At 32.7% G+C, this 15,046-nt stretch overlaps 2 protein-coding genes across 2 annotated transcripts; one reads left to right on the forward strand and one right to left on the reverse strand.

The window, feature by feature from the left end:
• Positions 1–579: 579 nt before the first annotated feature.
• Positions 580–14,886, reverse strand: LOC132906463 (RNA-binding protein 42). Its single transcript, XM_060958685.1, has 5 exons — positions 14,722–14,886; positions 14,232–14,473; positions 13,774–14,151; positions 13,498–13,692; positions 580–1,097 (listed from the first exon to the last, which is right to left on the reverse strand). Exons 1-5 carry the CDS (start codon positions 14,760–14,762, stop codon positions 973–975), a joined length of 981 nt encoding a protein of 326 aa, XP_060814668.1. The 5' UTR covers positions 14,763–14,886; the 3' UTR covers positions 580–972.
• LOC132906475 (uncharacterized) lies at positions 10,128–13,755 on the forward strand. The gene is made up of 4 exons (XM_060958705.1): positions 10,128–10,325; positions 12,036–12,381; positions 12,458–12,684; positions 12,768–13,755. The coding sequence occupies exons 2-4, from the start codon at positions 12,164–12,166 to the stop codon at positions 12,935–12,937; spliced, it is 615 nt and encodes a 204-aa protein (XP_060814688.1). The 5' UTR covers positions 10,128–10,325; positions 12,036–12,163; the 3' UTR covers positions 12,938–13,755.
• Positions 14,887–15,046: the final 160 nt, after the last annotated feature.

Here is a 15,046-nt window from a genome sequence, read left to right on the forward strand (position 1 = left end):
GCTCTTACTATTTGATATATAAGTCACAAATACATCACATAGTGATATAATTTATAATTGTGGTCTACTACATTATATGATATAATTGTAGATTATACATATATCAAATAATAATCGCTTCATCACATGTATAAATTGCAATAATAATAATTGCCAATTAATCTCATCACGTGGAGATTGCTGCATATAGAGACCCTAAATACATCCTTCCTTCACGCAAAAAAATTTCAAGCACAAAATTCTCATAGTGATTTTAGGTAATGATTGAATAATAAGTGAATTATTGTCATTCATCGTAAGACGCCGTAAGATATCTTATTAAGTTAATCGATAGTCATAATTAATTGTAAGTTATCAGAGTCGATACGCATGTAATTCCTATGTTCGCCCCTGTGGTGACGTTAGTCCATAACTTTACAAGGAGTTTTACCCTGTGTCGATAAGAATGTAAACTATAAATAATATTGAAGCAAAATATATAAAATAGGATTTACATATTATATAACCGACTTTACATTGAATAATTACAGTTAAATATTTAAAAATAACACCAATATTATAATAAAACAGCTTAATATCTAAACAATCCATATTCATATTTATTAAATCAATATTAATGTTTACAAAGTAATAAATGAACTGACAAAAAATAAACAAATATGTAAACAAAATCACTGAGTAAGTAATTTGTAGTAAGAATTTATTTCCATGTACACCTACATGCAATTTTTATATACTATATGGTAGTCAATCACAATGTAAGATAATACTCGATCGTAGACATTTTTACTCCTGTGAAATAGAATTCTTAAAAAACGTATCCATTGGCGCTAATTGTCAAGCTTTCGTAAATATACCTTACGTACAGACGTTTCGATGACAATTGTTTGAATAAAGCCAACAACAGTAAGTCAGTGTAAAATCCGATTAAATAAATATTAACGAGAAAAAGAACAAAGGTTCTCTATCACGTCACCGCCCGGTTAACAAGCCAATTAATGCCTGCTTCTCTTTCTCTTTTTTCCGTACTGTCTCTAAATTCCGTTGTTTCCATGAACTCTTCCGTAGCTTTATGGGACGTGAGCCTACGTATCGACCTGAAAGAAAACAATTTCATTAGATTGAAGTTATTCTTACAGGAGAAAATGATCTCTTTTTTTTCTTTTTTCTTCCTTTCTATTTTTTTCTAGTTGAATGAATATGTCTAGACGTTTGCTATATCCTATCATCTGATAATACTTAGTTAGTTGCTATTGTAAATTATTTTGTTTTGGTTATTAATGTTTCGCATATATTATTTTTTTAATTCTATTTATATTATCTTTATCTTTATTTATAATCCTGCCTTCGAACATTTATAGACTAGAGGTGTGTGAGAACCCGAAAATACTAAATCGGTACGACGAGAATCTTTTAGGAGCCAGAACGGGTTCCCGGGTTTCGAGATTCTCGTGAATGTTCGTTCGGACTTCCCTGAAACTTCCAAGAAACTCAGACACTGTCGGAAAACCCGAACATTCTCGGGAAATCTGGAAATTCTCAGGAACGCGACCCGATCCGACTGGACCCGACCCGACTGGACCCGACCCGACCCGACCCGACCTAACCTGATGTCTTTCCGTTTCGACTATTGGGTTCTTGCATGCCTCTGTACATATTAATTGGAAGAGTATAAATTCAATTAATTCATTAAAGGTAAACGTTGGATTAATGCGATTGCCTTGCGATGCTTCCATAGTCAGTTTGCTTTTTAATGAATTTCAAATACTCGAGTACTTAAAATATTTTTATGAAATATTTGAAAACGTGATTCTAGCTTTTTCTAACGAACGTTTGGTAAGTCTTGTACTATTTTAAAATTACGGTTTGTTACCCAACTGCAAAAGAAAACCGTATGAAAGGAAGTCAATATCTGAGATACGGATAAAGCACAAATAAACCGTAGGCTTAAGTGGTTTACACAAAAAACATGATACGACTGAATTAGAGACCCTCTACTATCTGTGAAAATCATGAAAGAAGGTGGCGATATTGTCCACAGTATCAACGATATTCAAAGTAAATTCATTTAGAGTTCGCGTTTCATTGTTTTATCAGCGAATCAAGCACGCCCACGAGTGTACGTCTTTTCGAATTTTTTAATTCGCAGCATCTCTTTATGTCAAAGTATTTAATTCTTAGTCCCGATTTTTAGTGATCTAAACTTATACACATCCACCCTTGTTTTCTCAAAAACAAGATTTCAAGCGAAAAAATTTTATACTTTCTTTTCAATTTATTTTTGCATATAAAAGAAGCTTCTGAGTGAGTGGACCAATTATATTTGTTGAAATGTCGAAGAAATTACTGGAAAGGTAAACGTGATTCCTTCAGTAGCATTTTGAAGAAAGTTTTCCAAATATCAAAAAAGTTAAACATTGGTTGGAAAAATTCAAAGTTTGACGATTTCTCAATAGAGTATGAATCACGAGAAAGAGCGAGAAGTAACAACATTTTTTAACAGATATTAATGGAAACAATCTAGGGCAGATAACAAGTAAATTACTTTCGCGTTATATATAAGTATTAGTTGAATTAAATAGAAAGATTTTCTTTCGAGAAAATTAACAAATGGATTTCACTCAAGCGAAGCGATATAATAGAAGTCCGCACTAAATAGGATATAGATTTCGATAGTATAAAATATGGATGGAATTACTTGAAATAAATAAGGAAAGGGAAGGAAACCGAAAACGGAAGTCAGCTTTCAAAATAGCGGAAACAGGATGGCGGAAGACATCAATCGAATTTATCGAAAAATTATAGAGACAGTGAAGTATTGATTATTTTATGATTAAATTACTTTACCATTACTTCCTGAAAAATTGTAACAACGAAAATCAGTATTGTATAAGATGAAATTATTGTAATAAACAAATCATTCTAAACTTATATTCTAATATTAAACTATGGTAGCAGTGCATAAATTCTATGAAATCTTTTTATCAAATTCGTAGAATAGCATACGAATATAGTATGACATATTTCGAGGAATAAACTGGGAGCATAAATTTATTAATCTGAAATGGGAGTAATATATGGTACCTGGAAAAAAACGTATGGAACAAAGTGAAAACGCATGTCAGCACGTTTTTGAACATTTATTTAAAATAAGGAACATAGGAAAGAATGTTATATCTTGTATGTATAGTAGGTATGAAATATCTTACCTTCGTTCGATCAAGTGATACCAAATTTAAAATCAAAACGTGCAAAATGTGCCCTATTGTAGTTGGAAATATGATATTTATATTTTAAGGTTTCAGTTAACAATAACGGTTGAAAGAGCGTAAAGTAAATACAGAGTATTTTCTCACTAGCAACGTAATATCTAAATTGTATATAGTTTTCTGTAGAACTTCAAGTAGTGCATTTGAATGGATGTTTTCGCGTTTGATTTGTAAAAGTAATATACATTTTCTATTGTTAGTCTGTATGTGAGAAGTAATGAAAAATCATTATGCAAAATTTTTTTTCAGTGGATTTTACTACTATTATAATGTCAATTTTACTTATAATTTCATAGTTGATTTAACCATTTTTTTATGTTTATATCATGTTTAATTTTTCCAATCTAACATTTCCGATATAACATTTCTAAAAGTGTATTTTTCTTTTTTTTTTTTTACTATTTGTCCTGGAGGACATTTGGTAAAGTATTATATCTTATTTATTGGGAAAAAAAAATTAAAAATAAAATATAGCATGTGGGTAGCTACCCCCAGCGGGGTGCCATCTTCGTGTTTGCTAAATTATATCTTTTATGATATCATTTATTCCTCGAAACAAAAGTACCAAGGGTCTTTTCGCGACACATATTGAAATATGGTAGCACGATACTGAGTACGTAATTTATTGCAACCAAAACTCCTTGAACCAAAACTCCTTGACGCGTTTTCCTCGCGACTGCGTCTCTCCGCGAACGGTCGTAACAGTTTACTTAAAAATGGAAACTGTATTTTAAGAGCAAAGATTATAATTAAACATTCAGAAAAACGATGGTAATCAGGACAAAATCATTGATCAGCTGTTTAATCTTATTCAAAGTGATCGCAAGGTTACACCCAGGACAACGACAGAAATCGAGTCAAACCAGGTACCTCAAACATTCACTCATATATCCGTTCAAACAGTCATCATTTCTATGACTTAGCCTTTTATATTCAATAAAATATTGAAAAACTTAATAATTCATAAAAGAACTATTATCAAATCTTCCGTATAATGTTGAAAAAGGATAAATACTTTATTTCTTTTTATTTTCTAAGTTGAAAATTATTCAAATGTTGTTCATCATTTTATTAGTTTAGATTCTTTTTAACGGTTGTAGGAGGCTTCTTTAAAAGAAATTATATGAAAGATCCATCGCTTTTGTATCAGCTTAATATGCTAAACGTACCCATTCTTGCAGACAGTCTCTATCGTATTCATTGATTCGCTCGTACGTGTGTTTAAACTACTTGTTGCGTCTGATCAAATTCTGGACCTACCACTTATCGCTACCGTTATATACGCGGTGTCTCATTTTAGTACGGAATAATGTGTTACGTCCGGTGACTCTCTACACAAACCAGACTCCATACCTCGAGCAAGATGACTGCCAAATATCTACATACCCTTATTGCGGGCCCTCAATAATCTTAAAGATCCACTATAAATCTTAGCATTTTCATAGTTAACACTTAGCCAACAGCTCGCGCCACTGCGAGCTATATGTTTCCAACGCGCTCGAATAAGCCAATCTATGTATACACGCTGTCCACCGCGCATTTTTCCAAGTATCGAGGACTAATATTCACTACTTAAAAAACAAAGAAGTCTAAAAATGATTTAAGTTGTCAATTATATTTTGCGATAATGATTTTATTTTACAATTTCACATATTGTTTATACAAAACATCAAACTAAAAGTATGTGTTAAAAGCATAAAAAATATAGGTAAAATTAAAAACATTAAAGATCACTAAAGATAAATAACACGACTTGAACGTGAAATTAAAAATTCATAATGAATTCTAATATCTCTTTACAGTATGGTATCGTTCGATTATATAATAACTTTATTTAGTCATAACTGATAGTGTAACTTTTGAATTAATTTTAACACCACTAAATTGGTGTATTTTATTATATACTGTACTTTATAAAAGCAAAAAAGTGGCGCAATTAATTGGGAGCAATTCCTGGTAGACAATAACTGATAATAATAATAAAAAAAACGCGTTGCTAAAGTCTAAAAGGGAGATTTCCCGTTCTGTCACGCAGCGATGTTTTTCACAAAGGGAAGATCTCCCTATTCGGTTGGCTAAGTGTTAAGGTCCTTCAGACCAAACAAGTATCTTTTTGGTCGAATTATTCTTTAGATCTATTGTCCATTCCGAGAAAACACGGGTAAGCGATTTTCCTATGTACAATGCCACCCACGGCCGACCTCTGATTAGGGGCGACCAGTACCTATCCTTACCCACCAGCCTTTTTCTTATCCATTTAGGAACAATGACCGTTGCCCTCACTTTCCTAGCCAAAATTGTCATCAACGAATCCGATGACATACCCATCAATAGCTTTCCTCTGCGACAGCATTGTCAGAGAACTTCACTGGTTTCATCCTTAGATCAGTCATCAGCTCTTGACTGGTTTTCCGTTCATTGACCAGTCATCAGTTTAACTTGTTACTTACACTTCGCTGAGAATACATCTACACGTACCACGCGTAACTACTTATATCTACAAAGTTGTTGGAATAAAGTGTATATTGTAACCTGTTAATTCAATGTTATAATCAGTTCAACCACCTCTATTATCCTAACCGAAATAAGGGATCAACTGACTCGTGGCGTCGATTATCAAATCGGAATTTACGACTCTCGTTGACGCGCTTCTTCGCGATCACGTATCTCCGCGAAACGGCCGAACAAATGTCATCAATAAATAAATAATTTTTATATATTTTATCTATAAAATTATTTTTTACATATTCGTATTATATTTATAAAAGAAATTTGCCTTTTATACTCCAATGAACAATCATTCGGGAAATCATTGGGAATGTTATATAGATATACTATATATAACTTACAATGCACTTTTCCTGTACTCTGTGTGTATTGTGTATAGATGGTGCTGAAAAACTTTTTACGCTAATTGCTCCGATCACAATGATCGATTTCTCGATCAACAAACGGGAATGCAAACAATTTCCAACTTATTATTCGCCATGTTCGTGCAAATATTGCAGTTGTGCATCAAAATGTACACTGCTGAAAATAATTGCAGGGACATTCGATTACGCGAGAACAGATTAAACAGATTTCAGATTAAAATCTAAGAAATTATAGAATATTTTCATAATTATTACTAATCGGAAATAGATTTCGATCGCCTATTGACAAGGAATGTTTCTATCAAAAAATCTTTCGTCGTTAATCTTAACGAAGGGATACATTTAACAATATAATTCATAAATTTAACATATTTCCGAATAATAAAACTATCTATAATTTCGAATAGTATATTTTTATTCCCTTCCTTAGACAGTTGTTAAACCTTCCGATTTTTATTGTCATGATACGCTTTAGAGAACCTGTCACGAAATATCTTTCCGCTTGGAAACTTTTAAAGAACGCCTCGGTTTTTGACAAAAAATATGTATTTATAGAAAACTCTTAGGGATTCGAAATAATGAAAGGAAAAGTTTTCATGATAAAGAACAAGATTTATGAAACGCGAGAGAATACATAAAAAATATAATGGTTCTGAATAAGTTCTTAAATTTAAATGTGCACCTTGTAAATATCACTTGGTAAGGCAATTTTTCAAAAACGTGCTCATAATAGTACTTATAAGAAATTATGCTACTTATCTTAATAATAATTTCATGAATAAATAACAATTATTCTGGAAACTAGACTATTTATATTGTATTAAACTCTGGAAACGTTAACGTAAAAGAGGTACGTATAAGGTTCAGTTACTGAGATCAAACACAGACTTTGCATGTGGTATCACTGAGTTCTAATTTAAGTCTCAACCAGTCAAGTTCGTCTGGATATAAGTGAGCGTAATATTCGTATTTCGTCACTTAACGATATTTCATTCTCGCGAGTAGGAAGAACGAGGTGTGGACAACAAATGATATGTACTGTGGCAACGTGACTAAAAAATCCAGTGTACCAGAATGCTTTAAGGAATTTAGGAATGAGTTTAGTGTAATGAACGGCCAGAGAAGATGTATCATAGCTTGTGGTAATAGTACGCTGGAAGAATTCAATAGAAAATTGAATGTTTCGTGGAAATAAATTTTCTTAAATATTCGGAAATTGATAAATAAAACAATTTGCAGAGAATAGAACATTTATTTGCGATAAAAGAGAGCAATAAAAATCCATTTATCTGAGCATAGGGGCAAAATAATTTGGACAACCATCAAGAAGAGTTTACTAATTTCTCTCATCACGTATCTATAATCTTCGCTCGAATAACTCGTTCACGTCCGAGCAACTAAATTCGAATAATTAGTAATATTTCAAGAGATGCAAATTTTTCGCTAAATAAATAGTTCATTCGTTAAAGTAATAATTGAGAGTTGTTCTGACAATAAAAAATCCGTAAGAAATCAGTAAATCAGTACATCAAGTAAAATTTCATTCTAATTAACGAAAGACCAAGTTCTACTGAATCCTAATGAATGAATCTTATATAATATATAACAATACTGTTTGTTCTTCTAAAAGCGTAAAACATCGCGCTATTAAATTTCGAATAAAGAAATTTTTATCTCTAGAACTCACGAACAGATTTATCTATTAATATTTCTATAAAGACCACAAAAGAAGATTTGTCTTTTTCAAGATATTCAACAATCACGCTTTGTGCATCTACCCTTCTGCATTATTCGCACAGGAATCCATTTCAATGGCGAAGAAAAAGAAAAGAGGAATGCAAAGGACACAAGATTACGCATATACGCTGATTCCTGGAAAGTTAATAACATCGGGTTCCGTCAAAAAAATCTCAAAGACCTCGTTATTCAGCCCAATAAAATAGTCTAGCCTGCTCAAGCTTTGGCCGCCTACTTCGACGAGCCACCCCGTCTAATATACGATCGCCTTCGCAGAGACAATATGTTTATTTTGTAATCGAGTCGTGTCCCTCGTCGTGAAATAAATATATCGACAGAAATATTCGTGCTATTTCTCACCCACTGTGTGGTGAACGGTGTCGAACACAGCAGCATGTGTAGGACTCTGATTCATCCCGCGAAACACAAGATGAGGAGGAAGAGGAATCTCGTCGATGGAATGCGACCACCGCCAAGACCGATCGTTCCCAAACCAGTGAGAAATGGAAATTTTGCGGGTTAAACGCGAAATTTAAACAAACGATAAATTTCTGACCAAACGATTGCACGATATCTGTATCATATCGATATACTTTAGATTTTAGATACTGTTCAGATAAGATACGTTGTAACAAAACAATAATGGGTAAAAGGCGTATCTGGATATAATAAAAATAAGTAGCTATAATAGTTCAATTAATCGTTAAATGGACTGTTGGGCCATCGTGGTTCTCATAGGTCCAATTATTGGAAGATTTCTGAGACGCTCTATTGGTCTCATTTATGTTCGTAATGTCGCGAAACAAAGTTGCTTTTATTCATCCACTGATGTTGTAAAAATAAATATTAGATAGAACAATTGCGTTATTGTAGTCTCGAAGCCACCAAGCTACACATTTTTTGGTAATAATGATAATAATAAACAAATCCAACTCAATCGGAACTTGAGATATAAATTAGTAGAAGAAAGATGGGAATATGTAAATTAGTATAGCGATAGGGAAAGTCTTCGAACGTCATACTATAAACTTTTGGAATATTTTTGAAATGGTTTCGAATTGATAAAACCATCTAAAATTCAAAGATTCGAGATTATGTAATAAAACAATGTACTACAATGATATGAATGGAAAATAAGCGACAGTTGATCGTTGATCTTCATTGCGTATACCCTGAATGAGAAATAGGAGAAAGATCGGTCCTCTACTCAACTCATTTCTCTGCAAAATTTCTTCCATCTAAAACGAAGCAAGAGATACAGCTTGCCTAATTGGTTGACTTGCTTTGTATAGAAATAAATATTATACAACATAACATGGTTAATACCATAACAAAAAAGATAAGTGTAATCGAAAACGAAGTAATAGAGCAAGGAAAGTCCAGCGAACGAGAAAAATAATGATTACGGCAGCAGTTGAGAAAGACGCTAAGGAAGACGAAGAAGACGGAAGCAAGATACGAAGAAAACAGAAGGAAAGGTGAAGAAACTGCGGGGGAGTTACAGAAAAGCGATAGAAAATTCAAGAAAAGAAACAAGCATTCGAAAAGAAAAAAAAAAAGAAAAAAAAGAAGAAATACGAAGAGGATTTGTTAAAGAGATGAGAAGGAGCGAAGAAACGAGAAGAACGAAATAAACGAGAGAGAAGGTGACGAAGAGAAAGAGAATGACGTACTAAGGAAAGATAAGAGGACGGTATAATTACGAAATGAATGAAACAAATGGTGAAAGGTTGGTAAAAAAAGATAAGGAAATATGATGAAAATGAGAATGAAAAGAAACTTATTAAACTCTTGTTAAATCTTAAAAACTCGTTAATACATTCTAGCACGTGGAACAATTCTTTACAACTTTACGCTTGCAATTTTATACTTTTTCAGCGGATCTTTCAATATTCTCTCCTTTTTTTGATATTGATCAAACAAATCTAAAAGTAAAAAGTACTGACTGACGCCATCGATACTGAAAAAGACGAACAGAGAAAGACTCGCTAGGAAACTAAACTCAGCTACCGAACTACCAAGAAAAGCGAATGACGAAAGAAGCGAAAAGGACTCGGTGAAAAGAGCAATGAAACGTAACGATGACGATGTCCACTAGGTAGATGTAACGAGTACGGTGACGATTACGATGACGAGTAAGAAGTCACGTCGCACACGATCGGTTGTTTGTCGAACAAAACGATTCCGATTGGCTGTTTTATGGTTAGGTGGAGGGGTTAAAGGGAAGAACGGTACTGGTAGGGGTTGTTGAATGAGTACCGGGACGAGCGAGGTCGCAACGCATTCCGTCGTAGTCACCCCGACGGGTAGCGGATGTCCGAGTGGCTCCGTATTCGCGCGCTAAACTCACGAGGAACTCGGTGAGATTGATACGAAGAGGTAACAACGAATTTCCTCTAACGAGAAACCGAACGGACGACTGAACGAACAGACGGTCGAGCCCACGGTGAGTCTTTTAATTTTTCCTAACATTTTTCCATTTTCTTATTTGCTTTTTTAATTGAATACAATTTTAGAATCTTTCGTTGAATGTTTATACGAAGCTTAGATGTGATATGAAATTAATGAAATTTCTTTTTTCTCTTTTTGTGTTTGGGACACAGTAATTGTACAAAATTCGAACATAAAATAGTATCTTTTTCTAAGTGCCATTAAATAGAATATGTAAAGAAAATACGAAATATTTCGTATTAATAACACTTAGATCGAGTTATTAAAAAAAAAATTGTCAAAATATTGAGATAATATCGAAGAAAAGCTATATTGAATTTAATCACGCATTTGATACTTCAGAGTAGTTGCCCATAAACACGCTGAAATTACTTAATTGAAGGACCTACGTAACTGTAATAATTCATTTCTTTTTATTAATGTGTAATAGATCTGTTATATTGTACGATTTCCTTATACAATAGTAACAACAATACCGTAATAATACCATATTTATATTATATTATATTATAATATTTTATAAATATTAATCCCAGTAATAGAGTATTGCTTTAAATTTCAAACTAGATATAAAATTCCGCTCGTACAGACTGAAAAGATGTCATTTTAATAAATCACCGGTAGATAGATACGTAGAGCCGACCTCATAGATATAGCTATTTTTTCAAATAATTGCATGTGTTTTCAAGTAAATGCAAAGTATTAGAATCGACAATCTCTAATTTGCAAAAGAACTGCAATAAATATTTTTTAAGCTTCTTTCCACAATTTCTTTCACATTGCTAAAAAATTATAGAATATTGAAAAACAATAATCGGTCGTTTTAAACAATTAATTTTTAAATACACATTTTTTATAATTCTGTTTCTAAATCTTTTAGTGATCTTTTTTCATTCATGATATAATTGTATGTTTTATTGAAATAGCTTATATGCAGGCTGAGTCGCGTAAGACATGCCCAGAACTGTTTTTTTAAATTAAAAATACTGGGACACGAGCTTTTTTTCTAATTAGATGGGACATCATCATACCCTAATCATTATGAGTGGAACGAATTATAGGGGTCGGATGACTTCTAACGAAAGATCAAATGCCTTCTCATTCTTTTTTAGATAAGATGGCATATCAATTTTGCATTAGTTGAATAGTATCTTTTAGCTATCAGTCTCAGAATTCTGAAAAAAAAAAAAAAAAAAAAAAAAAAAATGCTTCTGAATCTTTCCTATATTAAGCCGAACAACAGGGGAAAAAATAATGAACGAAACTAGCAAATGTATAAACAATACTTAAACGAATTAAACGGAATTAGCAAGCTGATTAAAAATCCTTTGGTCCATCTGAAATCGCTCAAGCGTCGGTTTCATTGTCAACGAGCGACAATGCTATCTCTCCCTATCCCAGTCACTACAATCGGCAAGTTGGTGGTTATTCACCGCACTAAATTTAGCAGGAATGTTGTATAAATAGAACGTAACCATTGCAGAAATGTCTGGAAAACGTAAACAGCATACCTGACTGTCGTCAAATTCAAGGATTTGTAACCGGCCTAATAACGATCACGACCGATCGTCACGACGTTCGACCATGATGCGTTTCGTGATAGAGCATCGTCACCCATGTTTCTGTTAAATTTATACGCGATGCCTGCATACGTTTTCCATCGAAAATTTATCAAAGATTTATTTAGTTTTATAATACTTTTCAGAATTCGCCAGTGGGAGCACACCAGCTGTATCTATAATAACGAATCGTTTCACGGAAGTGGAAACGTTGAACGAACACGAGAAAGATATCGAACGAGAATATACTTGAAGGAATAAAAATAGAAAAATAATGTTTACGATTACAGTCTTTGTCTTCACATTGAACACACTATGGATGGTGTGTCAAGCAGTGCCACTGCTTGATATGAGGAACAGTTTGGAGCAAAATGTATTGGATGCTATGGTCTCCTCTGCATGCTCTTCAAATGGAGATTGTTGGAAATGGTTACCGATGCAAGAAGTTCAAAAAGATGTTCCTTTGGCTCCAGAGGACCTCCCCATATCAAAGTAGATAATTTGTATGATCTTTAATTCCCATATTATTCTATATAATGATAGGAAATAATGCTGTTATGGATTATAGAATAGATATTCGTCGAGAAACTTCAAGCTTAGATCCCAATACGATTATAGAAACATGGGGTGATAGTTCCCCACCACTGAACAGAAAAGTTCACCAATTGTCACTGGCTAACAAGCATATCGGAAGTAGATTGTCGAAGAAAGATATGTCACGTAGTTGGGGTGCTGGCGGCATGCCCTTTTCTATTCTTTATATGAATCCATATAGTCCTCGTGGAAATTATGCCAGTAAGGAAATATTAAACAAGAAAGAAAACGATAATACATTATCGCATATAAGCACAGATACACATGGTACATGTTATGTTAAGGTACTTCGCAACAACAAGATCTGGGAAAAACTGAAAGTACAACGCCACCTATAATACATCCTAATACTCGCATTGCTGTGCGTAATGGAAGTTCCACGCAACCAAGAAGACAATACTCGATAATACCGCAGCTTTTTATATCATATGGCTGGGGTCCGTTTGGCAAATGAAACGAATCTCCTACTTAAGTGTGTAAATGGAATACTGATCTCATAATTTTGGTATACGAAATCAACTGTAAAGATATTTAGTTATATTTAATTTCAACTAAGCGTCATGTTTTGGATAAATTACAATCTAAATGTCCCTTTTTTAAAAAAACATCCGCAAATAACCATAACTCCAATTATTCATTAATTATTTGTACATACTTTTTAAATATTTATTCAAACGTTTTATTTTAATCCACCAAAAAATTTTTTAATTTTGTTAGCTGTGAATAATTATTATATGAGAAATCACGCGTTACTTATTCCTTTAAATTTTCATTAAAATTTCACTAAATAATTCAGTAAATATTAAAGATTCTACCTCATTATGTATAAAATTATCATTTATTCTTTTCTCTTATATGATTCAAAACCATAATAAAATGAATTTTTAGTTCCTAAGAAAATTAAAACTTACTTCTTATGTATAGCTTTGGTTATATTAAAATTAATTATTTTTTTCATATTTGGGAATATAATCTATCTTAAATTATTATATAATAAGAGGTTATTTAACTCACCGTTCATTTCTTTCATTGCTTTGATGAAATCTTGTGGATCTTTGAAGGACACAAACCCAAATCCTTTTGTCTTATTTGTTCTTTTATCCCTGACTACCTTTGCTTTCTGAAAACTTGGATATTTGCCAAAGACTCTTACTAGCATTTCATCTGTAACATCGTTTCCTAAATCTCCACAAAATATCCTGAAATCATCTGCAATATGAAGAAAAATGTAAAATATATTTAAAACAAATTAAAGCTTATGAAGAATATAAATATGAATAAATAATTAACCTTCATCCCATTCTAGTAAGGAAGGATCTTCCCATGTTTGTCCACCAGCCATTCGTATGATTTTTTTATTTTTCTTCCCTTTGCCCTTTGGATGAGTCTCTTCTGCGCTAGCATTAGCCATGATAGAACTTGCCTTCCCTTGGCTAATTGCTAATTCTGCTGCAGTACTTACACCTTTCACCTTGGGTTTCTTTTTGCTGTCATCTTCTGGGATCTTTGTATTGATAATCTGTTCAATAATTTCTGGATGAATCATTGGTGCTGATGTAGATTCGTAAGTTTTTGGAGTAGCACTTAAACACGGGTCCACCATATTTGGTAAATATGGATTACTTATCTGTGCAGGTGATGAGTATGTTGTAATAGAAGGAACCGTACCTGTATAAGACAATAGCTCATCAGTAAACTACTTGCAATAAATTTAATCTTATGATATAAAAAACTTTATATCCATCTACCTTGTCTTGCTACTTGCTGTGGAATTAACATTGGCGGTGGTGGAGGAGGAGGTGGTGGTGGTGGCGGTGGCGGTGGAAATCCAATCATTGGAGGAAAAGCTAAACTAGCTGCAGCAGCAGCAACAACTGGTGTTGGAAGTTCATGTTGTTCCAATTGTCTAGCCACTTGATTATAAGTATTTGCACCAATTACAGGTCTAACCATTGGCGTAACTAACTGACCACCAATTTCAGCTTCAAATCTAAGAATTAGTTTTAATTTGTTAATACATAAAACTATTCATACTTCAAATACAAGTTTTCAATCATATCTATACAAAGATTTATAATAATTTATTTGTTTCGTAAGAAATCAGCCACTTGAAACTTAAAAACGTAAATTAAATAATTAGTTGCATAGTAAAAAGAAATGTATATATATAAATAACCAATAAAACGAATTATAACAAAGAGGTTAGGAACATTGTGTATATTTACAACTATTTAATACCTATTCATCTCATCTTCCATTTGACGTAATTTGTCATCCATTTTGATGTTCTTACTGTTTCTTAATTTCTTTAATAACGTAAATATATGTGATCCTAGAATAACAAATTATTTATTACTGACCGCACAAGTCTAAACCATTCTGCCTAGTTATGCTCTGAAGACTTTAGTATTATTCAGTACTACCAATACGCGTTATACAGGAACAATTCATATGTTATGTTTTATTTAAAATATTCTCTAATTTATTAAACTTAATATAATCTTTAAAAATATGTGATGTAATTTTGTACTTCAAAACTATCGGAGATAATATCTACAATAAT

Source organism: Bombus pascuorum, chromosome 4 (genome assembly GCF_905332965.1).
Source record: "Bombus pascuorum chromosome 4, iyBomPasc1.1, whole genome shotgun sequence".
In the NCBI taxonomy this organism is placed as follows: domain Eukaryota; kingdom Metazoa; phylum Arthropoda; class Insecta; order Hymenoptera; family Apidae; genus Bombus; species Bombus pascuorum.

Excerpts from the sequence above, each read along its gene's own strand:
- LOC132906475 (XM_060958705.1), top strand. The coding sequence starts at position 12,164 with ATGTTTACGATTACAGTCTTTGTCTTCACATTGAACACACTATGGATG. Across the intron at positions 12,382-12,457 it reads GAGGACCTCCCCATATCAAA|AATAGATATTCGTCGAGAAA; the intron begins GTAGATAATTTG and ends TATGGATTATAG. Across the intron at positions 12,685-12,767 it reads TCCTCGTGGAAATTATGCCA|GTACTTCGCAACAACAAGAT; the intron begins GTAAGGAAATAT and ends TGTTATGTTAAG.
- LOC132906463 (XM_060958685.1), bottom strand. The coding sequence starts at position 14,762 with ATGGATGACAAATTACGTCAAATGGAAGATGAGATGAATAG. Across the intron at positions 14,152-14,231 it reads ACAGCAAGTAGCAAGACAAG|GTACGGTTCCTTCTATTACA; the intron begins GTAGATGGATAT and ends TGTCTTATACAG. Across the intron at positions 13,693-13,773 it reads CTTACTAGAATGGGATGAAG|ATGATTTCAGGATATTTTGT; the intron begins GTTAATTATTTA and ends TTCATATTGCAG.